Genomic DNA, 26,783 nt, shown 5'->3' on the forward strand with positions numbered 1-26,783 from the left:
ATGTGCTGCCAGCAGAAAACTGCTGTAAAACATGTCCTCAGGTCTGAGCTGCTTCACCACTGCCAAAGGCCAAATCCTGGAAGCACTCACCTCCATAGGTCTGCCTTCAACCAGATGACTCACAAATGCTAGGTAAAGTGTGTGCACAGTGTTTTCCAGATCAGATCCTAAGGCTACAATCTGTTTCTACTGGGAAGCCCTTTTTAGCTCACATTTTCCTTGAAAATTGATTTTACATAAATGTTGCTGGGGTTATACCAGCAGCAAAAAAGATTCCACAGAGTATGAAGAAAATCCATCACACTGCTCTTCCGTTAAAGGTATTTAAATAGTTATCAAATATGAAGCTGGGAGGAGAAGACAGGAAGGAATTGCCTTCCCTAAATATGTTTCCCTTTGAACTAAAAATAGCTTATTACACATCAAACACATCAGTTCATTTCGTTCTTTTCACGCTGATAGCTCTGTAGCGAATCTTGATGAAAGCAGCCTGTACACAAGCAAAACTGCCAGCAATTATTGTCATTTCTGGTTTCATGCCAGCAGTGACCAACGGTAGTGTTTTGCCTTGGGCTTTAAGCATAGAAAGACTGACATTGGCTCTTTTTTTAGAGTATTTCTCTTGAAAGGAGGACATTTTTAAAGATCAGGAGGACCATTTACTGGAGAAAAAAGATACATCTGAACATTTTTGTTCAAATACTTTTTCACTTGAAAAAAATTGTTTTAACCTTTTCCAGTGAAATGTTTTGAATCTAAGCTTAACTACATGTAACTCAAAATAAAGTCTCCCAGACCAGAACAGTATGTGTGCTTGTTTTCAGTGCAATGAAACATTTTAGGTGACTCCAAACTCTTCTAGGTTAATGTTTTGCTAAGGAAAACAAGCATTTGACAGTTACATTTCAGTTAAAAAAATATTTCTATTTCAGGTTTTTGTTTTCTTACTTAGATCAAACATTCAGTTATTGGCACTGTGTTATTGTCTTCAGCGGGTGCTTTTAGGAAGGCCAGGGCATCTCACAGAGATGCTCCTTTGGTCTCTATTTGACAGCTAGAAACTAAACGATTCAATCTCCGTAACTTTATTATACTGATGTTATGGCCTCTTTGTAACTGAGTCTGCTCTTATTTAAGTTTTAACCTTTATTTTAACTCAAGTTTCAGGGAATGTTTTAATTGTGGATGTCTGAATGAGTCAAAGCTACTTTTTGAAACAGCTAATGAATTTCATTTGCATGTTTTTGTAAGTGGAAATAATATATTATTCATTGCAAGGGTGGTGTATGATATACTTTTAATTTTGTTTTGTTTTGTAAAAAGAATAAACCACGGTGCAGACAGGAACAAACCCTAGGAGAGCGCTGCAGGCTGCTGCTATCATACCGTAACTGAATTTGCAATCTAGACCTTGGGTAGTTTGCCAGCTGGAAAACAGGAGTTTGGTATACCATGCTCCACCAAGCAGCAATAATACAGTGGCCGGTAGGTGTGGTGTCCAGTTTCTGGATTATACAACTTTAATGTCTAAAAACAGGATAAATAATTCTCTGATAGTGAAAACAGACAACAAAGCTTGCTAAGTTGCACTATAAAAATCTATGAAATTTCTTGCAGGTCCAATTAAACAATATTGTATTCTTTAACATCATTTTTACTTTATATTTCAGGTGATGCTTGCATCAGGTGAAATATTTCAAGATGTGTCAAGAAAAAAGAGTTAGCAGAACTCTGGGAGAAGCAGTATTTCCTTTCACCTGTATGTTTTTCAAAGCTCCCATTCTGTTTGGGATTAACATATTCCCAATTACGCAGACAAATCTATGCATTCAAGAAAATCAATCAAGAAAAATCACATTTTGCATTTTAAATCAAAAGCAGATTTGCTATTGGCAACACACATTTCAACACATGGCAAACGTCCTGATGTACAAGCTCAAATATACGGAAACTGAAGACATGATAGATAATAAGTGCTTGGTAGGTCTCCAAAAAGACAGATGCAATAAAACTTTACACCTTAGCACTTTTTTTTTTCTTTTCCCCTAGAAAAAGCAAACTTTGAGGGGCTCTTATTGGTGGTAGGAAATGCTACCAGCAGGACAGAGATGATAACCAGGCAGTTTAGACCTGTATTACAGAATCATGACACCCAAAGAGAAGTCACCAATACCATTATCAAATCCAAAACCAGCTGTACCTTTGGAAACCCACAGCATCTTCCCTAATCTTGCTAGTCCTAAAAGAACAGCATTTGGCCTTTTCCAAAGCAGCTGTTTCCTCCCTGATTGTTCAGTCACTTTCTCCTGGGAACTTTCCTCAACAGTTTTTGCCCTGGATCACCAGTCCTTTAAACTTAGGAAAGAGCAGTTACAGGTGTCATGGTCTGAAGGTACAGTCTGTTCACTGACAAGTATTTTTTTCTTTTATTTATTTTTTTTTTTTTCCACTGGGAGAGGTGTGTTGCTCTTGTCTGCATTCTTGCTGTCAGTACTATAAGAAAGATTTGTGCTTGGGAAAAGTCAAGCACTGCTGCAAAACTCTTCTGTAAAGAACATAAAACAACTATTTCATTTCTCTTCAAAGCAGACAGAAGGGCTTGGTTTGGTCTCTGGATTTTTCCCCATTAAGAATGGATAGAGTATGGTATTCTAGGTATAAAAAGTGTTTCTAGAAGAGGTTGTTTTTACAACTACACGTACTGGGGAGTTCATAATTTGTTTTTGCTATACTTCCTTTAACTCAGACATACATTTACTGGAAGTCTACATGGCTGCTTCAAATTCTCCCTGTGTGACTTGACTCTCAGGAGGAGCATTTTCACAGCTGAAGTCAACTAGGTACAAAAGCATCTCCATCACCTTGCCCTTCCTATTTTGTCCTTTTTCACTGAATCATAGAATGGTTTGGGTTGCAAGGGACCATAAAGATCATCCAGTTCCAACCTCCCTGCCATGGGCAGTGTGACACCTTCCACCAGACCAGGGTTGCTCAAAGCCCCACCCAACCTGGCCTTGAACACTTCCAGGGATGGGGCATGCACAGCTTCTCTGGGCAACCTGTTCCAGTGCCTCACCACTCTCACAGAGAACAATTTCTTCCTTATGCCTAATCTAAACCTACCCTCTTCCAGTTTAAAGCCATTACCCCTTGTCCTACCACTACATGCCCTTGTCAAAAGTTTCTCCCCATCTTTCCTGCAGGACTCGAAGGCCGCTTATAGCGGTCTCCCTGGAGCCTTCTCTTCTCCAGGCTGAACAACCTCAACTCTCTCAGCATGTCCTCACAGGAGAGGTGCTCCAGCCCTCTGATCATCTTTGTGGCCTTCCTCTGAACTCCCTCCAACAGGTCCATGTCTTCCTCACGCTGGGGGCTCCAGAGCTGGATGCAGTACTACAGGTAGGGTCTCACAAGAGTAGAACAGAGGGGGAGAATCACCTCTCTCGACCTGCTGGCCACACTTCTTTTGATGCAGCCCAGGATGCAGTTGGCTTCCTGGGCTGCAAGTGTGCATTGCTGGCTCATGTTGAGCTTCTCATCAACCAACATCCCTAAGTATTTCTTCTCAGGGCTGCACTCAATCTATTCTGTGCCCAGCCTGTATTAGTGCTTGGAATTACCCCGACCCATGTGCAGGACCTTTCACTTGGCCTTATCAAACCTGGTGAGGTTTGCATGGGCCCACCTATTCAGCCTGTCAAGGTCCCTCTGGATGGCGTCCCTTCCCTCCAGTGTGTGGACCGCATCACACAGCTTGGTGTCGTCAGCAAAGTTGCTGAGATTGCATCCGATGCCACTGTCCATGTTGCCAACAAAGACGTTAAACAGCGCCAGTCCCAATACCAACCCCTGAGGAACTCCACTCATCCCTGGTCTCCACTTGGACACGGAGCCATTGGCTGCAACAATTTGAGTGTGCCCATCCAGCCAATTCCTTACCCACTGAGTGGTCCATCCATCAAATCCATGTCTCTCCAATTCAGAGACAAGGATGTCATGTGGGACAGTGTCAAATGCTTTGCACAAGTTTTGGGTCAATAAGGAAGGGAAGACGTACGTACTTAAGTTATCTACTCTCAACCCTAATGTGCTGTATTGACAGCTGCCATCCCTCCAAAGTCAAGATTCATGAAAGTTTTCCTTGTTGGTGACGACGCTGAGTCACCATTTTTCTTCTGGCTTTAAGAGCGATCTCTGTACGAACTATGTGCAACAAATCTGGTGTCTCTTCATTACACTAATTTAATGCTAATAACTCGCTCCACTGTGCAGAGGAGAGGAAAAATAAGTATAAAGAATCGCAACAGATAAAACCAGCATGACTGAAAGCCTTACACAAAAAATAAATTTGTGTTTCAGTGTAAGGCTTCTGGAAGTTTTAAATTATAATGCCAGCTCATCTTAACTACTTCATGCATAGATGTAGGTTTTAGGGTTTTTAAAATTTATTTTCTTTTCTAGCATGAGCTCTACAGCCAGCAATAGACTGGGGAAAAATGAAGTTAATTTCTGCCCAATATTGTGATAATTATCCTGACTTTATTCTTAGTCATTCTGTTTTGCCTATGAGTTTTATATTGTTAATTAAGTGTTTTCTGCTTGTTTGTTTGCAAAAAATGAACCACCAGACAGCAAGTCCTGGTTGGTTTAAAACATGTAAATAACTTACAAGCAATACAAGCCTGACTTACATGCCATATTTGTGTTGTAGCTGGTTCTTTTCTAACATTTTATTGTACACAAATACATTTGTACTGACATGTTTTGTGTTTGTTTCTGTGTTAAGCCAAGCGGAAGCAACATAGATGCAATACAGAAATTGCAATAAGGATGATATATAATACTCATAAAAAGGCTGCCTAATCTTTATGCTGAAACACAGCAAAAGCGTCTATGTGAATAATGTTACACATTTCTAGAGTGAATTAATTTCTCTGGATTGTCTGCATTAAAAAAGCAGCTTAAATGAAAGCGGAAGGTCTATAAAAGCCAGGAACCAGAACTACTGCAGTTTGATTTCACTGTGTTTGTTTTGAGATCCTTTCAGGTCTACACATATCAACCACCATATTCTAGACTTTTCTTTCCTCAAGTGTCTAGAGTTTCTGCTGCTTCTGCCTGGGTCCCCTGTGTTAAATGTAGCCAGGCTCCCACTGACAGTGGGGTGACCAAGACATTGGAGAGACAAGCAGGGCTACTCAGCAGCAGCTGCTTTTTTCTTTCAGATGCATCATCCCTAGGCATATTCATAATGAAATATCCATGTGCCCAAGCACACGTCCCGCAGACTTCTAACTTCCAGCAGACTGTACAGGGGTGCTGTGCATCTAGCACACGGTAGAAGAGATCAGTTCTTGACCTCTTGCCTGTACTTCTTGAATTGAATTTTGCTGTATCATGAGCCCTAAGACTGAGGGGAATGTGTATGTACTGGTAATGTGTAAACAAACAACGCATTTTGGATTGCTGGCAAATAGTTCCTATTGACTGTAGGGCTGTGGAGGCCTTCAAACATCTCCTCTCCATTTCCCTGCAGCCAGGGTCGGCCACAGGGTAAGGGCCACAAGGCTCGTGCTCCTCTCTGCCCCCACTCCAGCTTCTTCATATCTTGTTCCTTTTTTCCTTCTGTTTTTCCCCTTCTTAAATACGCTATCGCAGAGGCGTTATCAGGGAACATTCTGCTACCAATCGGCTCGGCCGTCGTCAGCAGCGGGTCCACCCGGCCGAGTCCACCGGACAAAGGGGAAACAAATTCTAGCAGCTTCTTGCAGAAGTTGCCATCATAGCTCCCCCCCACTAAACAAACCCAGAACACGTACACAGGAGGCAGGATATATTTGTAGATATGTCCCTCACATCTGAACTAGCAATCTCCTGTTTGCATGCATGGGCACACACTCCTAGTGTGAACATGGGCAACTGCTTAAAAGACAGCAAAAAGCCCTCTTGCAAGAAATTTTTACGGAGCACCTGCTGCATTTACTCCACACCTGCTGCATTTCATAATGAACTAATGGCAAAGTAGCAACATAGTGAGGGGGCGTGGGGGAGAAATGCTACGGGTTCACTGGCCTGTTCTGGTCAAATCATGAAACGCTGCAATAAATCCCCTGCTGCCTCCACAATAACGCACACAGGGGAGGAAGGAACGTGGCTGAACAACCAGCCATGCCACTTAGTGCTCATTTCAAACCCACTACTGCTGCAGCCTCTCCTAGGTGCTAACAGCAGGAATGAAGTCAGATATGAGATTTCTACATAAAGCAGGAGAGGTATCTCAATTTGTTTCCGTCGAGATTTCCCTCACAGCCATAGCTAAGCTGCTAAGAAGCAGTGACGAATCCACTGAAGGATGAGCAGAAAATGTAATACCATGTTCACATCTTTTTTTCTGTCCCCTTTCAGAAAGTGGATAATAGGTCTTTGAATAGTCAAAACCACCATTTTTTATTCCTGATAAAAAATCTCTAGGAAAAAAGATGAATACGATGATTGATTGATTCAAGTGTTTTTATACTACCTGTCACTGACCAACGGATGGGATATTTTCTCTGCATGAGATAAGGCCTGTCAAGTAGTTACTGGATAAGCTTCTACTATGCTTTACAAAAGACTTTATGAGTACAATAGTCCCTCTTGACCTCCTAAAATGCACTGGCAAATTCATCATTCACAGCCAGTGAAAGGACCATTTACCATTTCCATTATCTAGTTCAGACGGATCTCTGGAGAACTAATTATCTTACTAAATGAAGAGAACTTTGACTCCCCACTCCAAACACACACATATACACACAATGGGGCTAAAAGCAGGTAGACACTCTGGCTTGTCACTCACCCAAACATGACAGCAGGTTTTTGTGAAACATGGTCCTACTATACCGGATACACCTCCCTCTATGCCCTCATACTCTAGGTAACATGGGGAGACAGATAGGACACTGCTTTTAGGACAGAGAAGATGGGGGCATCTGGCAACTTGCCTCTGCTTTAGTCATGCTTTGGAAATGTTCAGATTTGTAATTATTTGTTCTTTGAATTTCAAAGCACTGTGTATTAAATAAGTACAAATTTTAAGGACAAACTTAAATTACACTAACAGAAATCAAGGAGTTTTATATCTTTCTGCTTCATTTGTCCCCTTGCATACAACTCATCTCTGTTACTCTTTGTTTCTCCTGCTTTCAAAAGAACAGCTTCAGTTCCCTTCGAAACTAAAAACGTACTCCCGGTATAACATCACAAAGGACTCCAAAAACTCACTCACTTTCTTTACGACCTTTTCTGCAGCTGCACATAATTGTTGATTACTGCAGTAAAGTACTGTGGGTGTGGTAGCTGACAAGCAAGAAAAGATTAGGTAATAAAGAGAAAAACATTAATTAATAACGTATACTGTGTTTCAGAAATAGTACTGAATCTGGTTCTCATTCATCCTCAGCTGAGATACACCTTTATTATTACTATTGTTGCTGCTATTATTATTGTTGATGCTATTATTCATTACTGCTTTTGCCCAAAAGAAGCCTCCCTTCATCAGGAAATGATCAAGTGACCAAGAATCCCACAGCCTGGGCAGCGTCAGCTTCGCTTTCAACTTCTTCAATCACTATGACCTCTGAACAATGTCATGTCCCATTTGCGCAAAGCAAGCCTCACAAGCAGCTGTTGCAAGGGAACAGCTTGATGAAGCTGGACTCTAAAATCAAACTCTTTACTTTGCACTGCCTCAGCTATCTTTCTTTTCAGAAGGCAAATTCAGAGTGACATTGTCCTCGCGCCAAAACCGCAACCAAAAACTGCTTGACGCAGGCTCAGAGCAGCTGGCTGAAAGAAAATGTTATCATCTTCACTGGAGAATGCTCAGTCATAAAGATCTTGCTGCTCAGTCGCTGACAGCCTGAGAACACTCAACGGCAGCATTTCTCAAACCAGGGCCAGCTTCCTGGGAGAGGAGTGAGTTCTGCTAGAAGCACCAAACAACAACCCGGAGGTAATCGAACACAGATGGCCTAGGCTTACTCTCGTTAAGGCTTGACAACACTACAGGTCTTGTGCTAAATATCATGCCATGTATCTGTTTTTTGCTGATCCTAAGGGAGAACAAAGACAACCTTTGGCTTAGACACAAAATGCACATACCTAACTTAATCCAGTGTAAAGCAATTTTGGTAGTCTTCAATGAGAACTACTCACCTCCTCTCTGCATGGGCCCCTGCCCCACTTCCCAACCGTCAGTTTTATCCTGTATCCTCTCATCTGTGAATAGGAGCAAAACAAGATGCTCCTCATCCTCCTTATTTTTAATATCTTATCTCCCTCAACCAGTTCTGCTACAGTTTACAAGAAAAATGAATATGCACAGGAAGGACATGCTGTCCTGAACACAAGCTTAGCATGTAAACACCTGTGTCACTAACTGGTATAAAAAGATGCTTCTCATTACTTTTGCAAATGTTATTATACGTAATTTACTTTTAGCTCCAACACAAACCATAATTTTTACTTTTTTTTTCCAAATTAAAACAGCGGAGGAGAAAGATTATTAACAGCGTAAAGATAGCAATCTTGTCATTTTGTCCTTTTTTTTCCTTTCCCTGAGGACAAAAAAAAAAAAGACATGGCAAACTTAATGCAAACTAAAGCATTTACAGTTGGCAAAAACTGAATTTTAATTGATAAAGGAGAAACAATTGTCCAATTCACTGTTGAGTCTGGTACACGGGCAAGAGGAGGCCAAAAGGTCACTCACAAACAGATAAACATTCCAGACACTGAGCAAGAACAATTCCTTCTTGACACTGAAGCTAGGTTTCTAAGTCTCCTCGGTTTGTTACCCCTCTCTCAAAAGCAAGGAAAAAAATTATGTTCCTGACCTATATTTAACATTCTGAATACTGATGCTTGTCTAGCATTCCACAGAAACTGTTCCTTACCTCTCTTCCATCCTCTACCAAGCTGGTTGGTATACTAGGAATTCGCTGCACACTGTTACCCAAATATTCACTCAACATTTACAGTGAAGCAAACTCATCAATCCCATTCTTCTCACTTGTTTTGATTTGGTTTAAAATAAGGGTTTTGTTATTCCTGCCCTTTCCTGAGCTTCCACTCACATCCTGCCAAACCCAAAACTCACAGCTTGCTTTGGCTTCGGCGGAGCCACAAAGGCTTTGTGATGCCTGTACAAAGACAAATAACAACTTGCTCGTTACAGCTAAGCTTTTGGAGACGTGGCCCATGTACTGACCTCCACCATCGGTCTGGGTTTGCGCTCCACTGCAAACCTGAAGTGGCAGAGCTCACAGTAGCTGGTGTTTGAAGACGACAGCCAGTGTTCCAGGCAGCTGCGGTGAATGGTCCCCAGCGTCCCCGTACATTCACAGGGGGAAAGCAGGTCTTCCTGGCTGCTGCCCTCGTGGCAGATCCTGCAGATCGGCCGGTCATTGAAGGGGCTGCTGGAGGAGGAGAGAAAATTGCTGGTCACAGGGCTGTGATCTAGCCTCTCTCTTTTCCTCTCTGTATGTCACAAATTAACAACGTGGGAAACATCTGCAGCTTGCGTGCTTTGCTCTGTACTATCATGCTGCTGGGCTAATGGCTGCAGGTACTTTGGTGTTCTTGTTTAAAATATCTCCTCTGTGGGGGGAAAAAGCATAGAGTGAAAAACACATTAGAGCGGCAGATGAGAGACTGTGCTCTGTACCTTTGTATTTCCCACTTTCTCAGTGCAGTGGAGCAGCCACTTCAACAAATCTCTAAATGCATCATAGAAGTTTTAAACCTGCCTGGTTTAAACCAGCTGGGCACCTCTTACGCTAGTGATGATCTGTGCCGTCATTCCTGACCTACAGGGTAGCATCTCTTATGTTAGTGATCATGCCCTGACCTTTAGCATAAGCTGTTTCCAGTGGTCAACAGCAAAGGACTACTAGACCTGACACAATGGCACCTTGCCCTGTTTTGAGGTGAAGGCAGGGCCACAACTTCAGGCAAGGGTGGTGTGTGGTCAGGTACCTTGTGTCCCTAAGCAGGGCTTCCCTCTCTTTGGGACAACACCCTGCGTGCAGCTGAAGGAGTGATATTAATGGCATGGAAAAGGAGGACTGTGTCAAACACCTCCCTCCCGCTGTGTGAGGAAAGCAGGAGCAGGCTGCAAGCACCAGTGCAGCTGAACCACGAATGCACTTCACTGCAGCTTCAGCTCAGCTCCCCTGCCTGCCAAGGCTGAGAAGGTCAATCTCTTGGCTGAGGACTAGGAAACAAACTCTTCCCTACCCCATACGCCACCGCAGGTGATCTCCTCAGAAAAGCTGGTTTTGTCACTGTTGCTGACAAAACCTTGTTAGTGGATAGCATTCGGTGGGATACAGCTGTTACCTTCGTCTCTCTTCTGGGTCTTTGCAAGCTGCCCCAGGCAGGCCTCACTGAAGGGTAACTGCAGGAAAGTGTAAAGAAGCCAGCCAGCTCCTTTCTGTCTGCCTGGTAAAACAGTATGAAGCTGAGCTTGATACTCTGCACACACATCTGAGTTGTGCAAAATGCACAGGGTTTAACAACTTTGCTACAAGTAATGGGGAAAAGGGCCTTTCAGGCTGTGACATTGCCCATGCAGCAGCAGTTAATAATTTCACTCTTCACATGAATGCAGTGGATCGGATTATGTTTGCTGTTTTGTGAAAATCCAGGGCTACTTCAAGACCTGTGCAGTCTTTGCCACTTCACACCAGTGAAGTGGAACTTGATTTTGGTCTAAGTATCAAGTCTGGATGTGTCCAAACTTCTAAGCATCCTCTTTCTTGCCTCTAATGAAAGCAAAGCCAACCCAAAGCAGGATAATGTTTCAAAGGGTATAGTTTAAATGTGTATTCCACCACTAATCTACGCTTCTAAACTGACAGCTGAAAGAGCCACTCTCAGTCACTTGGATGATGACTGAAGCAGCAACACTTGTGCATGCACCTCTGCTAGAAACAGCTTGGCTGGCCGCTCAGCACGCTGGCTGGGGCAGTGCGAAGGAAACGTGCCATGAAGTGCTGGCAGCAGCACGCAGGCTGAACGCAGCATCCCATGCCAGCCAGTGCCTGCCAAAGCCTCCTGCTACTTATTAGGGCAAATTGCCGCAGCTGGCACGCTCAAGGAGCAGCATCCCTAGACAGCCTGCTTCTCCCTCTTCACAGAGTATAATGGTGAGGGCTTAATTACATATGTAGCGTAATCATTATAAATTTAGGATGAGGATTTAATTACAAGTGCAGTGTGGTAAGCCTTCACGAAGCACACCATCACATCTTCACTTGACGCGCCCATGGGACTTGTGAGTGGCAGCTGGGGAGGGTGCACTCGAGCCCACGCAGGGCGGGGGCCCACCCCACCCCGCCGCCTTCCACGTACCTCTGCGCAGTGAGCGTCCGCACAACGGAGGAGAGCAGCTGCCCATCTTTGGCCGACACCTGCATGACATACTGCGGGCAGCTGCCGGCTGGGCCACTGCCGCTGCCGCCGGGCAGGGTCTTGCTGTCGGGTGCTGGTGGGCGCGGGCGCTCCGGCGGGACTCCCGGCAGATGACCACAGCGGGTCGTCCTCATGGCGGTGGGCGGCGGGTCTCCATCTAGGAAGGAGGGAGCACAGGGTGGTGTGGCGGGGGGAAGGTGCACGTCCCTGCCTGTCTGCAACTCCGCCACACTGATCGATACCAGACGTGAGAAAAAACATCCCCCTCTCCCCACCCCAGCCCTCTGAAAACCACTCAGCAGGGAGAGGAAGCTTACAACATTATGTGTCGCGGAAAAACAGTCTGTACGTCTCAGAAACAGCAAGCCAGGGCTCTGTGCTGCTGTTTTTCTCTGCAGACTCCTAAAGAAATGAGTGATAAATGGAAAGACTGAGCATTTTGTCTCTCCCCCCAAAACGCTACAAAGGAATATATAATCTTCACCTTGAGTGCTTTCAAACCTAAAGGCTGCCCCTGTCCCCCAACGGGGAAAGTTATGTATTGGAGGAGAAAGTGCCCAATTAGCTCCAAATCCCCTGTGAAAACACTCCAGTGCTGCTAAGTGCTTTCCATCGCCAGCCCACGACAGAGTATGGACCTGGCAAATAATCCTGTGCAGGGCTTTTGTCACACAGATCTGCTTAGTGACAGCCTGCATGCAGTAATAATTAATGCCACAAGGTGAGGCAGAAATCACAGCTTGCCTATGTCTCTCTTCTCTGCTTTGCTCTTTCTCCCATCATTGAGGGTGTAGGATGCTCTCAAATGTGGTAATTGAAAAACAAGGGTAACAAAGAGCCTGGGAATGTAAATTCCTGGTACCCCCGTATGATGCTCCTTGCTGGGTGTGCTTGTCAGTGAGGGAAGGCTGCGCGGTTCACCAGGCAGAATACCAGGCTATGTGCCTGCAGGCTTGCTCTCTAGGTTGGTCACCGACAACACACATACTGGGTGGATTAATCCCTCTGCAAAAGGGGGAAAAGGCTTCCCAGCACGCCTTGAGACGCCTGGCTACAGCCACATGTAAATGCTACAGGTTTCTACTATGATATTCACATGTTGAAATCAGACACATTTGTCTGCACTGCATTTAACCCTCAAAAAAAGCATTTTGTATCAGACACCACTGTTACTTGTACAGTATCAGCACCACAGGAAACAGTGTCTTTAAAAATTAAACATGAATACAGTCTTAAACAGAGGTATTTAAAAGAAATCTGGGTTTTAAAAGAAATCTTGTAACTTGATTTCATTGGATTTGAGCAAACGGCAGTGCTAACTTTCTGAAGTCTCCTGAATGGATGTCTTTGGCAGGAGGGCTTTGTTTGTAGCACATGAGGACGTGATGGGGGTGCTGGACCAACTGCACCACGCAAGTTTTCACAAAGGGACTTCTATTCTTAGAAAAGCATCTAAAACAGGAAAATGCTCAGCAAAGTGTTTGCTGTACAGCATTATTTCAGTTATTTTCAGACTAGGCAAAGAGAGCAAACTGGAGGCTGATGAGACAGCTTAAAGGGGATATAGCGTTCAGAGAACGGGGAAGGAAATCAGACTCTGGCCCTCATTTACAATGAAAATGAAGCAAACGGCTGATTTCAAAACCATTAGCACATAAAAGATGCAGACTTTTTAAGAGAATAAGAGCCACGGACTCTCCAAGCAGGCCATGGTATCAGCAAGATTTCAGTTTTAAAATCCATGCTGAGAGTGTTTAACAAGAATATTCAGCAGCTGAGTGGCTGCTTCATTAAACTTAAGAAGCCTAGGCAGGACCATGGTTACAGACCCAGGCTACAGAATTATATATTTATTTTCTGGGTGCTTCACTGACCTCTTTAAGTACAACAGTGGGCTTTTCACGGCATATTAAGTGACCATCCAAGCCTTTACAATCACATCTATCAGCCACTTGAAGAGTTCAGAGCATCTGCTGAAGCATCAGACGATGCAACTAAATGAAAAGCTTTAAGGCACACGAGAAATAACGTAGCTGTATCCCAGCAATGATGTTAATTCAAATTTCTCTGTACAGTACTGCACTGATATCCCACCTCTGCATAGTGAATACATGTAATCTCTTTCTACCAAAATCTTTTTTTTTTTTAAAGGAAGTTGGAAGTTACAACATGTGTTCCTGATTTCAGAAGAGACACTTTCACACAAAATCAGTGTATGCACATGAAAGTAATAAAATTGTAGAATTAATTAATATGTGCTTTAATACTGAATCCTGTGGTATACAACGAAGATTAATTGTCCTCAGAAGCACAACAGATCCTAAGCAAACCTGAAGTTAAAGCTGACATTAAGGAACTGTAAATCTTAATCTCCACCAAACCCCAAAGTTAGTATTCACCCACATGTACGATGTTCTGTCAGAATGTTTTTCACCTGAAAGAGGTGGAAAACCAAGACAAATATCTCAACAGAGTAGCAAAAATGTAGAATAAAAGCAGGAAGATGTGTTTAGGTGGTATTTAGGGGGAGATGCAATATTAAATGGGGGAAGACAGAATATCAACATTTACTTCAGATGCCAGAAAATTCAGAGCTAAGTGTCTGAATTTGGCAGGATGGATGTATATTTGAAGACATCTAGCAATTAGCTCTTTTTTTTGCTTTTCTGTGCTACTACACCCACTGCTCTTGCACGTATCTTTTCTACCCAAAATCTATTTTAAGACTACCTTACGGTTGTCATACTTAAAACAGACCTCCCCATTCTAGTTTTTCTGCTTTGCCTTTGGTACCAGTCTGACTCCCTCTTCTCACCTCCACGACGTGAGATCTTCTGACGGGAGGTGGCAAAGTCTGATTTTTAGAGTAACTCTCCAATTTCAGCACCATCTTCCAACCTTCACCAATAATTTTATAGCTCTTGGTATACTTCTTTTCTTCACTTTCTTGTGCAATTACTTCGATCAGCTATATAAAGATCCCATTTTCAGAGTTGTTCAATGATCATAAATTGAAAAATCACGAGATAAGCTGAAATTCTTTTTTACTGTGTTATATATATGCCATTTTATTTTTTTTAAATATATATATATGTACATTTATGGATATCAGAGTAAAAGTAAAGATATGGCATGTATTTTCTTTGTACCGTAAGTGTGAGGGAAAAAAAAAAGAAAGCTGTTAAAATTCTCAGAAATTTCAAATTGCCGTCTGGGAAGAGGTCAGTACAGGTCTTCCTGGTAGAAGGACATAGTGGAGGAGCATTCTATTAGTCACTGATTAGAGTGTCCTACTTGTGATTTATTCCTCCCGCTTCATTCACTGGCGTATGGAGTAAACACCCCTCAGCGAGCACTACAAGTCGCATACACGTTCCTGTCGCTTTGGCACTCAGTGCTCTGCTTTACAGACATGAAAAGCACAAGTCTCACAAAAACAAGTCTACTCCCATGTTCAGTTTACACAGTTACAGATGCAGATGATTACAACAGTTACAGTTATTTATGCTATTTCCTCAAAAAAAGTGCAGGCACTATACTAATTTACTAACTAGAGTTAGTAAATTAAACCCAGCTGTCACTGTGAAGCAAGAAACTACAGAAGGGAATGAGATGCAGTGTACTCAAGCAAATTATCTGAGGTCATGCTGGAGCTGGGCATGTGACTCAGGTGCAACCTACATCCTTTGCTCTATAATTTATAGAATGCTATTCTAGCAAATGTTACGGACAACTTACACTCTCTTTTTCCTCTCCTGATCTGCTGGCTGCTACCCCCAGTGTTAAGATGTAAGCCAACATCATCTGATTATCTTGCCTCTCTCTGCCCTCTTCCCACTGCTTCATTTTTTAAATCATTCCAAAGTTCAGACACTGCTTTCTAGGGCTTCAGTAGTTACTAAGAGGCATGTGTAAGTAGTTTCCTTCTTGACATTATATGAATGAATGCAAATATTTTAGAAAAGTGGCTCAGCTCCACAAACAAATACCACCAAACACTTGCAATCTTTGTTTCAGAAACAAGCTACTTCTGGGCTTGGTCAACTGCTAGTTATTGCTAACAATATGTCCCCACTGAGCTCAACAAACTTTTCTTCACATGCGGCAAGGTATTCATAGTGTATCTTCTTGTCTATGCTCATATTTCTTTTTAAGAGATTTATAACTTCTGTATCAAGACAAACCATGAGACTCAACAAATGCTGCTGAGCAAGGCACTGCTACTCTTACTGAATTATACTCAAATATGAGATGCTAGAAACTAACACTACCGCCTTGAAAAGGAATTCCAAGAAGAAACCATCTGCATTTACAATAAGCACCTACAACTGGAATCCTTGTTGCACTCTTTCCTCCTGTGCGTTGAACTGACCTCATTTTTTAAACCCATAAAGCATTACCATGCTGATGAGTTAAATTGTCACAGCAGACCTTTTAAAGCAGTGGTACTTTTCTGCTGAAGCTGTGAGTGGCTGATATTTGCATGGGACAAAAAGATCTTACACTTCAAGCACAAGGCTGCAAAAATTAAACACATACTCGTGTAGAGATTGTCTCTGAATTGCTTGCTTTTCCTTTTTTTCAGCATCTTTGCTAAGAATAGCTCACATTGCATTTCTCATAGTCATGTAGTTTCAAACCTGGAAATACACTCACCCTTCTTATTCCGTGTTCCCAAGAGTCACACTATTAGTTTCAAGAACTGCAACTCAAGCATGCATCAATCCGCTTCAAGACTTAAGAACATGCAAGAAAAACCACTACATTCCCATCTGGAGACATTTTCCCAAGAAATACTGCATTATTTAAAAACACACAGCTGTTATTAAAAAAACCCAGCTTTCGGAGATGTATTTTTGTTTCCCATTTATGTCCTTTCACATGCCAGAATTCTGAACATTTCTCTTTCCACTCCAGAAAGGCTGGGAGTGAAACCTCTCCACACATTGACACCACGTGACTTGACGGGGCCGTGTCTCCTACACGGGCCCACGACTGCCTCAGTCTGCTCAGCAGATTCTGCAGGCGCAAACCAATCTGTTTTGCACAAACTACTCTAGCAGTTTGCCCTCCAGTGACTTGCATTCATGGACATATTTCTACTTCAGAACAGGTCAGCAGACCTGGAGGACAGATAAAATTCCACATCATGCTGCAATCTGGAAGGAAAGTACAGCTCTTGGAGAAATGTCTTCTGCCTTTATTCCTTCTATCCATCCCAGTTCATTACTCAGAATGCAAACTCTTGCATTCTAAGTTATGAACAAATTACTAGTTTCAAAAGTTGTCAGTAACGTAGACATCAGAGGCTGTGTGAAAAAGATTTTCTTCATTGGTTTCAAACCTATTAAACAAATACTACAGTGTATACTATGCTTTGTTTTTAGAAATGGTGAACAGGAACTCATCTTCCCTCACAGAGGTTTAGAGAACATTTTTATGCCATCCTGCCTTTTAAGACACTCAATTTTTTTAGCAGTTTCTCAGTATAGAACATTTCCATCTTCCAGTTATCCTGACTTTGCATGATCCTCACAGAGATAAACCGCTATGCACAAAAGACCTCTGCTTTAACTAGACTACTGTTAGGGTTTAGTTACAGCAGGACAGAAGTCAGGACTGGTTGGCAAACCTCTGTGAGAAGCTAAATACTCAGGCGGTTGAGCTAGCTGTGACTAAGCCCCATCCCACCACAGCTATGTTAAGATGCACCAGAGACTAAAACAGGCATTGCAGTGACTGGATTGCTTGCTGATTTGTCTCTCACTTCAGTGGGTCTTCTTCCCACTAAAAAATGCAAAAGAACCAAAAATCTCAACTGCAGAATACTGTGAAACTTCCTAATTATTTACCTATTATGAAATGATACAGAGTACTCTGAAGATGGCATGGCCAGAACCTTTCTGAAAGAGCAGGACACTCTGGGACACCTGAAACTCTTATTTTAGTAACTCTGACAGTCATGAAGGAGTTTTCTGTATGTCATTTCCAAGGTATTCATAACTGGAATTGTTTCAAGTGTTTCCTGACTCTTCCCTCCACGCTCTGCCACAGAGTGCTGTATGGATCCCCTCCTGGGTTTCAATCCCACTGAGGCCACTGAGTAAAGAAACTCAAGGAGTAACTGGTTGTTCCAGTTGTAGCCCTAGGTGCTGTTCACCATCATGGGAGATAGATCTGTACATCTTTCAGTATGTTTCTTAAAAATCAGTTGGCAACTGTCAGCTGGTAATTACAGCTTAGGAACCTTGTGCCACGGGAGATGCCAGAAGGGCACGCATGGTCCAGGCTACCAACCTGTCACTCTTGTCCCCTGTGGCATGCATCTGGCCATGCCCCATCCCTTCTGCATTTGCCTCCTCAAAACACCAGCTCATCAGCTACTCTTACTTTTTTCTCTGGACTCAGCTCCGGTCCTGTTCTGTAATCCTGTGTGTACCAAGGTTGTTCTTTGAAGCAAGACTTCACATGAGCTAAGCCCAGAAATCATAATGGAAAATATGAGCTCTCCTACAGTCTTAGTACACATAAGGATGAGTTCAATTGGTACACTTGCTCTGTTTGTTAAAAAAAAAACCCAAAGAAAATAAAAAGGTACAGAAACTTTCAGTAAAAACATCTTAACTCCACAGGAGTGCACATAAGACCCTTAAGCCCTTCAGAGTGAAAAATTAATTTCTGCAGCTTGAGAAAATGAAATAACTCCTACATCTGACAGTCACATGTGGCTTAGTATACTGGAGGACATAAGACACTGCCTAACCTGCTCACTACAGAGGTGCAAAGCTCAGTGGCATCAAGCCATCAGTGAGAAAGGCAGAAGGGAACGAGCACTGGGGCACAGTAGGTCTTGGATATGATGACAAAGAAGGATGCTGGAGAACATCTTCATTAAGAATCCACACAATCTGGTCAACAGCATTCAGTCTGTGACAACTACACCAGCACCACCAAACCCTCCCAAGGAGCCAGGAGGGACAATGGAATGCTGTAAGAGGAAGATGTAATACTTGTTTACCAGTTGAAGAGGGCAGTAAACTTTACACTCCTTCCAAGATTTCACTTTTAAGCATGTCAACACAAAGAAAACAGTGCAATACCGAACCCCACCGATATCAGGCAATTTTAGTTCGGCTGTTTCAGCCCACAGTGTACAAATTTTTCATACCACAGACAGCATTTTCTGCTTAGCTGATCTGACTGCAGAGAGCTCCGAGGCCTCTTAAAAACTACCACAGAGTAGGTTGCATGTAAAGTGTAATTTTACAAACAAGCACATCAAAGAACTGAGTGCTGGTTTAAGGCAGTAGCACAAAGCAGTTCAGCATGAACAGTTCTTAAGAACCTTCTAATACATTTAAAAAGTCACTGCCCACCCATAAATCATTTTTTTGTTATGTACTGAACCTTGAACCACTTTTCAAGAGCAATGGACTACCCTTCTGGCACTGTGGACTTTAATAAATTGCTTTATATGTCTGCACAGCCACTAACTTAGTTTTTTTTTGCTTAGGTTCTTCTTCTTTTGTTGGCCATCAAAATGGAAGATGTCACATGGTAATTCAGACCATCAGTACTTATGTTGGTGCCATTTCAGTCTTACATTAATAATAAAAATCAGAAGATACAAATCCAGCTTACAGCTGATCTGGAAACAGTAATGATAGTTTATTTCAAAATATAAAGACAGACATACACTTTGTTTTCTAGTGTTTGTCTTTTCTAGTGGAAATGTCTTTCCTCATAGGAGTTGGAATTCTAGACCTGTCTGTCTCATTTTTCCTAAAAGAAATTTTGGATTACTAGACAAACAGGAGGAAGCTATGATTCAGCATACTGAATGGTGCTGCCAAGTGATTTTCCCTCCTCAGCTGAACAAGCTGCTTTCAAGTTCCCTGGAGCAATGCAGGCTGCAGAAAACCAGTATTTCCACAACTGCCCTTTGCGTGCATGGGCTCCCTGTGCCTGCAGAAGCCGGTAGAACACAGGCATGAATAAAACAGGTTAATGTGCTTAACTGCACCCTTACTAAGCATAATCCACAAAATAAACAAGTGTTTCTGTATATGCTGCCAATTTTGCATTTGTAAATTCCTGGCAGTGGGTTGGTATTGAGAGCCAGACTCCCAGAATAGCCACTTAACCTACCTTTGCCTGCTGCAGTCACTGCACGCGCGCACAAGCTCTGCTGAAGTCCATCTTTCTCTCTGCCTACCTGGCAGTCCTTATAACTCTGTTCCAGTTACCCGAGCCCACACAACAGGCTGTTGTGGCTTCAAGTCCAGATGAAATTTGCTAACACGAGTTCTTAGATCCAAGAGTCCCTGGAGTGCTCAGCTCCCTGCAGTGGGGCATACACTGGCTTCTGAATGCCGGGCGACATCCCACACCTGTGCCTTGTGCCTTATGTGCTAGGGAAGGAGGACAGGAGCGTGAGAGGTAGAGGTTACTCTGCAAGGGGGCACTAAAGACATGCTGCTCTGAGATAAGCATCCTCAGTGAGGAAGGATGTAGTAGTTTTGCTGACAATCTTGAGTGGAGGAGTCAAAATGATTAAGTACTTTCCAGCTTCTTTCCTCAACCTCCTCTATGCCGGTTACCACTACAAAAATCTTTTTACTAGGCTTCCTTAACTGAGAAAGCTAAGAATACTTGGAAATGGAAGATAAGGCTTGCCTGCACCTATTCCTGGGTGACTACACTCAGGCTGAATCCCTGCAAAGGGAGGAAGGCACTCACTCTAACATGTTCCTAAATTCTCTTTTTTTCACTGCTACATCCTCTTCACACTCTCCCTCCCTTCTTTCCCCACCCCTGCCCACAAACTTTCTGCTTATTCTGGCCCCACTTGATGACAAATTTTGGAGGACAATGAGGCAAAGCTTCCCCCAGAGAGCTCCTTTCCCTTTGGCCAGCCTGGTGGTGGCTGCACCCAGGGAGCAGGGCTAACCCCACACCAGCCCCTCGCAGGCGGCAGCCGCAAGTGCAGAAACCCAAAACTGCCTTTATTAGAAGACCAAGTTTAAGGCTGCAAAATTATGATTACTGCCAGAATTATGCTAAGTGCTGGGACAGTGCTTTTCTCCATGTATTTTGATTAGTGGGCACGAAGTGGGAAGTCTGGCTTCCCACAGAAACAAGGTGGCTTAATGAACAAACACAGCTCTGACCCAGCATGAATCCGAAGAGCAGCTTCCCTCAGTGGGTTGTGAGGATGGCACTGCCCTGAATCACTGTTTTCATGTGACTTATCTACACCTTGTGTCATCCTAGGACATGACTTAAACTGCAGGTGTTTTCACACTTGAGCACCAAAATGCAGGGACAGAATCAGTATCTTCTTATATGATGAAACCCTTCAAGTTAAGAGGCCTGGAAGTTCCATTTTGCACTAGAAAGCAAGTTCTAGATTCTCCTTCATATTCCTAAATTAGGTCACTTTACACAGATGAGACAAGCAGATTTTGCAACCAAATACCAGACACGCATGTTTACTTCTCAGCCTAAAATCTGTAAGATGAGGCTTGCATCATGGGAATTTAATTTCTCTTCAACAATGGCCAAAGGACAAGGAATCCCATGTCAATCCTTTAAAGCCAAGATTCATCTCTGAAAATCACTACATACTTTGTTCTGAAGAGCAGCAATCTTTTTTTTTGCACAGTGGGTATTACTGACACTGCACTTCCTTTAGCATAGGAACTGTAAAACTTTCAGAAATCCCTTTCTCTGAAATTCTAGAATTTCATCAGAACGACCATCTTTCACAATTTCCAACAGTAACAGTTTTAAACAGATCAGTCAGCACGTCTGGACTCTGACTAGCCTCTCTTCCATTTAGATCCTATATTTCTGGTGCTTGTTTTATCAGAAAAAGCGTAATCCAAGAGCTCCTTCCAGGCAGCACACCTCCTCCTGCCCTCTGGGACTCCCTCTACATCTGCACTCCGTGGGGCAGCTACGTGCCCCAAAGAAATGTGACAGAAACTACACCTACTAGACCCTGGCTTTTGATAGCTGTTTTTTTGCAGCAGACGGCGAGGACCAAGACAGCATGAGGACCCGTGTCTCTGTCAAATACAAAGTCTTGAAGTCTTTGTGAAACACAAAGGCTTAAAGGACCAAGTGAAGTCCAATCCGAATGTGCTGCATTTGATGGGAACGTTACTGCTGACCTCCCCCAGCTTTATACTGGACTCAGAGTTATTGTTCAGCAGCTGTAGGATGAAGCTCAGGGGAAAATGCTCAAAGTTAAATCTTTATGTACTCCCAAGGCCACATTTTCTCCAGTGAACATTCAAAAACAGCTGTCACCACATCTACTGCCAGGCTAAAAGGAGGACTGCTAACATCACATGAATTACAGCACTGCCTCACAAAATGAATCCGTAACTGCTTCATTTTCTACTCACACAGATAAACATCAGCTGAATTCAACTGATGATTCCTGATGAAGTAAGGTCAAGCTAAAATGACTTGCTTAAACTGCAAATAGTGTAAATATTGTTTAACCTCATGCCTGGGGTTTACTAATGGATTCCTGATCCTGGAAAGCTTGTGTAAATCATAGAATCATTAAGGTTGGAAAAGACCTCCAAGACCATCAAGTCCAACCATGAACCCAACACCACGCCTACTAAACCATGTCCCAAAGTACCACATAACATCTACAGGGCTGGTAACTCCACCACTTCTCTGGGCAGCCTATTCCAGTGCCTGTTCACTCCTTCAGTAAAGAAGTGTTTCCTAATATCCAACCTAAACTTCCCCTCTTGCAACTTGAGGCCATTTCCTCTTGTCCTATCACAAGTTACTTGGGAGAAGAGACCAACATCTGCCTCCCTACAACCTCCTTTCAGGTAGCTGTAGAGAGCAATGTGGTCTCCCCTCCTCTTCTCCAGACTACACAATCTCAGTTCCCTCAGCCGCTCCTCAGACGACTTCTTCTCCAGACCCTTCACCACCCTTGTTGTCATTCTCTGGACACACTCCAGCAATTCAATGCCCTTCTCGTACTGAGGGGCTGTCGTGGTTTTGTTAGTGAGGGGGGGGCTAAGGTGGTAGCTTCTGTAGGAAACTGCTAGAAGTTGCTCCCCTTTGTTCAGTGGACTCAGCCAGGCCTAGGGCGGACCTGCTGCTGGCCAAGGCCGAGCCAATTGGTAGCAGAATGTCCCATGATAACGCCTCTGCGATAACGTATTTAAGAAGGGGAAAACAGAAAAAAAAAAAAAGAGAGAAGATGTGAAGAAGCTGAGCGGGGGCAGAGGCGCAGAGGGGGAGGCACAGGCCTCATGGGCCTTGCAGGCCTCACCCTGTGGCCTCTTGCCTGGCAGCCGACTGGGCCCGACTCAGTCCAGCCCGGCTGCAAGAAGTGGAAAGGAGATGAGAAGTGAATAAGATGTAAAAAAGATCCTGAGAGACATCTACCAGCCTGTTGTGAGGAACGGCTGCAGACGCCAAGGTCAGTTCAGGAGGGGGAGGAGTAATGTGGCTCCTGGCCAAGATTCCCCTGCAGCCTGTGGTGATGACCATGGTGGAGCAGGTTGTCTCCCTGCAGCCCATGGAGGTCCACGGAGGAGCAGAGATCCACTTGGAGCCCGTGAAGGACCTCACACTGGGGGAGGTGGATGCCTGAAGGCAGCTGTGGCCCGTGGAGGGCCCGCTGGGACAGCTGTTCTAGAGGGACTGCACCCGTGGAAGAGATGACCCACGCCAGAGCAGTTCCACAAAGGACTGTGGCGTAGGGGTGGGACCCCACAACGGAGCAGGGGAGGAATGCGAGGAGTTCTTCCCCCGACCATGAAGCAGCGGCGTGAAACAACATGTGATGAACTGACCACAACCCCCATTCCCTCTTCCCCCCTGTGCTGCTCAGGAGGGGAAGGTAGTAAAGATAATGTTAAGCTCGGGAAGAGGGAGGGGTGGGAGGAGGTTATCTTGTTCTCTGTCTCATTATCCTACTGTTTGTAGTAATAAATGAATAGTTTTCCCCAAGTCGAGTCTGTTTTGCCTGTGACGGTAACTTTAAGGATTTCTCCCTGTCCTTATCTCAAACCTCGAGCCGTTTTTCCTTATATTTTCTCTCCCTGTTCTCTCGGAAGGTGGGGGGAGTGAGAGAGAGACTGCATAGTCTGGTCCGATCGGGGCTGAACTACGACAGGGGCCCAAAACCAAACACAATATTCAAAGTGTGGCCTCATCATTGCCAAGTACAGGGAGACAATCACTTCCCTACTCCTGCTGGCCACACTGTTCCTGACACAAGCCAGAATGCTGTTGGCCTTCATGGCCACCTGGGCACATTGCTGGCTCATGTTCAGCCAGCTGTCTACCAGCACCCCCAGTTCTTTTTCTGTTGAGCAGCTTTCCAGCCTTTCCAAGCCTGTAGAGTTGCATGGGGTTGTTGTGACTGAAGCACAGGACTCGGTTCTTGGCCTTGTTAAACCGCATACAACCGACCCTGGCCCATTGGTCCAACCTGTCCAGATGCCTCTGCAGAGTCTTCCTACCTTCGAGCAGATCAACACTCCTGCCCAGTTTGGTATCATTTGCAAAATTACTGAGGGCACACTCAATCCCCTCATCCAGATCGTTGATAAAGATATTAAACAGAACTGGCCCCAGCACTGAGCCCTGGGGAACACTTCTTGTGACCAGCCACCAACTGGATTTAAGTCCGTTCACCACCACTCTTTGGGGTCGGCCACCCAGCCAGTTTTTTACCCAGTGAAGAGTACACCTGTCTAAGCCACGGGCCATTAGCTTCTCTAGGAGAATGCTGTGGGAGACTGTATCAAAGGCTTTGCTAAAGACCAGGTAGGTCAAGCAGGACCTGCCCTTCATGAATCCATGCTGGCTGGGCCTGATCCCCTGGCTGCCCTGCATGTACAAGGCGAGCACACTCAAGATGAATCGTTCCATAATTTTCCCCAGCACTGAGGTCAGGCTGACAGGCCTGTAGTTCCCCAGATCCTCCTTCTGGCCCTTCTTGTAGATGAGCGTCACATTGGCAAGCCTCCAGTCATCTGGGGCCTCCCCTGTTAACCAGGACTGCTGATAAATGATGGAAAGGGGCCTGGCAAGCTCCTTTGCCAGCTCCCTCAGTACTCTCAGGTGGATCACTTCCAGCACCATAGACTTACGCATGTCCAGGTGGTGTAGCAGGTCATTAACTGCTTCCTGCTGGATTGTGGGGGATTCATTCTGCTCTCCATCCCCATCTTCCAGCTCAGGGGGCTGAACACCCTGGGGACAACTGGTCTGACTATTAAAGACTGAGGCAAAGAAGGCATTAAGTACCTCAGCCTTTTCCTCAGCCCCGGCAGCAACACTCCTCCCTGTATCCAATAAAGGATGAAGATTCTCCTTGTCTCTCTTTCTGTGGTTAATGTATTTGTAAAAACATTTTTTGTTATCTCTTACAACTGTGGCCAGACTGAGTTCTAGTTGGGCTTTTGACTTTCTAATTTTCTCTCTGCATGACCTAACGAGCTCCCTGTACTCTTCTTGAGTCGCCTGCCCCTTCTTCCAAAAGTGGTAAACTCTCCTTTTTATCCTGAGTCCTAGCAAAAGCTCCCTGTTCAGGTATAAGTTTGTAAACCTTTGGTTTTACGTGGCTCACAGTGGTCTAGTCTGCATGAATCCTGAGCAGGACTACGACCGAGCAACTTCCCTGTACAAGAGCTTGCACAGACAGCGCTGGTTGGCAATGGAAGCAAGAGTGTGAAAATTGCAGTGCAAACAGAGCCAGAGAGGAAACACAAAATGCAAAATGGTTTTAATTATTAATGGAGAATACTTGGAGAAATATGGCCACAGTGTTTCTACAAATAACTTATCTAAAATGCTAATTCTTGTGTTCATTGTTGCTAAGTCAATTATTTGCTCACTTTTACTATATTGATTCATCCAGCTCTTGCAGTCGAGACTGCAACTCAAACATGATCTCATTAAAAATACCTCATTTACAGTCCTTACCATTGATAGAAAAACAGTTGAATGTATGGAAGTAAAAAAAAAAAATATACTAAAACCACTTTCAAATTAAAATAAGTAGAAAATGAAAAACATTTCTCTTTTTAATAGCTTTATATTTTTTCCATTGTTTACCAATACTGGCTATGTCAGTCTTGCTAAGATAAACTTCACTAGAAGCTAAATGAATATAACTTCTCTTTAAGATTTCAGTTTTGAAATAGAGAAACAAAGATTAATTTACTGTGAATACCTGTTTTGAGGCATTGTAATTTAACCTGAAATCATCCAGATACCTTTATACTAATCTCTTTTTTCTTAGTCTTAATCTGCAAAAATATTTAATATTAATATTTACTTCCTGTACGGAGCACCTCTCTCCTTCGTTTATGATGCATCCCAAACATTTTACCCTGTGAAGCCTTCCAGAAGCCTTCCAGCTTTATGCCAGGTATCTGTGTTAGTAAAAGCATTGCCTGGTACTCTATAATGAAGCCTGTGTGCATTAAGTACAACAGAAAGTTAAGCTGAAGGAAGGGAAGGGACCTCTTCTCCCCTAAACACTGTGTTTGTCAGTACTACAATGAGACTGCAGACTCTTTGGGGCAGATGCAAGTCTTCTAATGTTTTATTCAGCAATGAATCAGCTGATGACACTTTGTAAATAAACAAAACTTCACTTGCATGTGATGCTTTGCAAAGCATGTCCCAAACAAACATATTTATATGTAAAATATATGCTTTCTCTTATTCCAAGGCTGTGCAATCACCCCATGTGTTTCTGAAGGCACCATCTAACAAGCCCTCCTCCTTCATAGAAGAGAATTTACTTTGTATTATTTATCTTACAGTGTTTTAGTTGGCAGTAGTTGAGCTTTTGATGTTTGCTGACAAGGGAATTAGCCTTCAAAAAATATTGTTTTTTAAAAAAGAAAATATTATTTAAAGAAAAATTACTCAAAATTCAGCTCTTTTCCTTTCCCTTTTCTCTTTCTACCCTTCAAACAGAAGCAACTAAAAATACTCTCACTGCATTTTTCTCCTCACAGGAAGATACTCTAATAGGAGAACAAAAAGAGTTTATTTTTCTCAGCAGGAGCAAAACATAGACTCCATGGTTTTCTACAACGTTTACATAAAGATTTCCCTCTGAACTTGTATTCTAGGAGGAAAGAGTCTTTCATCAGATTCCAAGACTTGTGCTGTAGAGGACTCTCCAGATGTGACAAGAACATGGGAATATTGCAAGTTAATTAAAACCAGTGATAGTTCCCTACACCAACTAAATTTACATGCACGTGTGTTGTGCTGTGTAAAACTATATGCTACAGGGACCGAACAATCCCATTCCTTTT

General features: G+C 43.5%; 1 protein-coding gene across 4 annotated transcripts in view; it reads right to left on the minus strand.

Annotated features, from left to right (window-relative positions):
• Positions 1-26,783, minus strand: part of MARCHF3 (membrane associated ring-CH-type finger 3) — a 78,116-nt gene that overhangs the window by 10,086 nt on the left and 41,247 nt on the right. For 3 of the 4 annotated variants that reach the window (XM_086770677.1, XM_086770675.1, XM_086770678.1), the window contains exons 3-4: positions 11,395-11,611; positions 9,251-9,458 (exon numbers count right to left, since the gene is read on the minus strand). In XM_086770677.1, coding sequence (XP_086626803.1) covers positions 9,251-9,458; positions 11,395-11,588 — 402 coding nt within the window. In that variant the 5' untranslated portion in view covers positions 11,589-11,611. The remainder of the gene's footprint in view (positions 1-9,250; positions 9,459-11,394; positions 11,612-26,783) is intronic. The other variant, XM_086770676.1, reaches the window with a different exon arrangement.

The sequence above is a fragment of the Chlamydotis macqueenii genome, chromosome Z (assembly GCF_036417535.1).
Source record: "Chlamydotis macqueenii isolate bChlMac1 chromosome Z, bChlMac1.mat, whole genome shotgun sequence".
NCBI lineage: Eukaryota > Metazoa > Chordata > Aves > Otidiformes > Otididae > Chlamydotis > Chlamydotis macqueenii.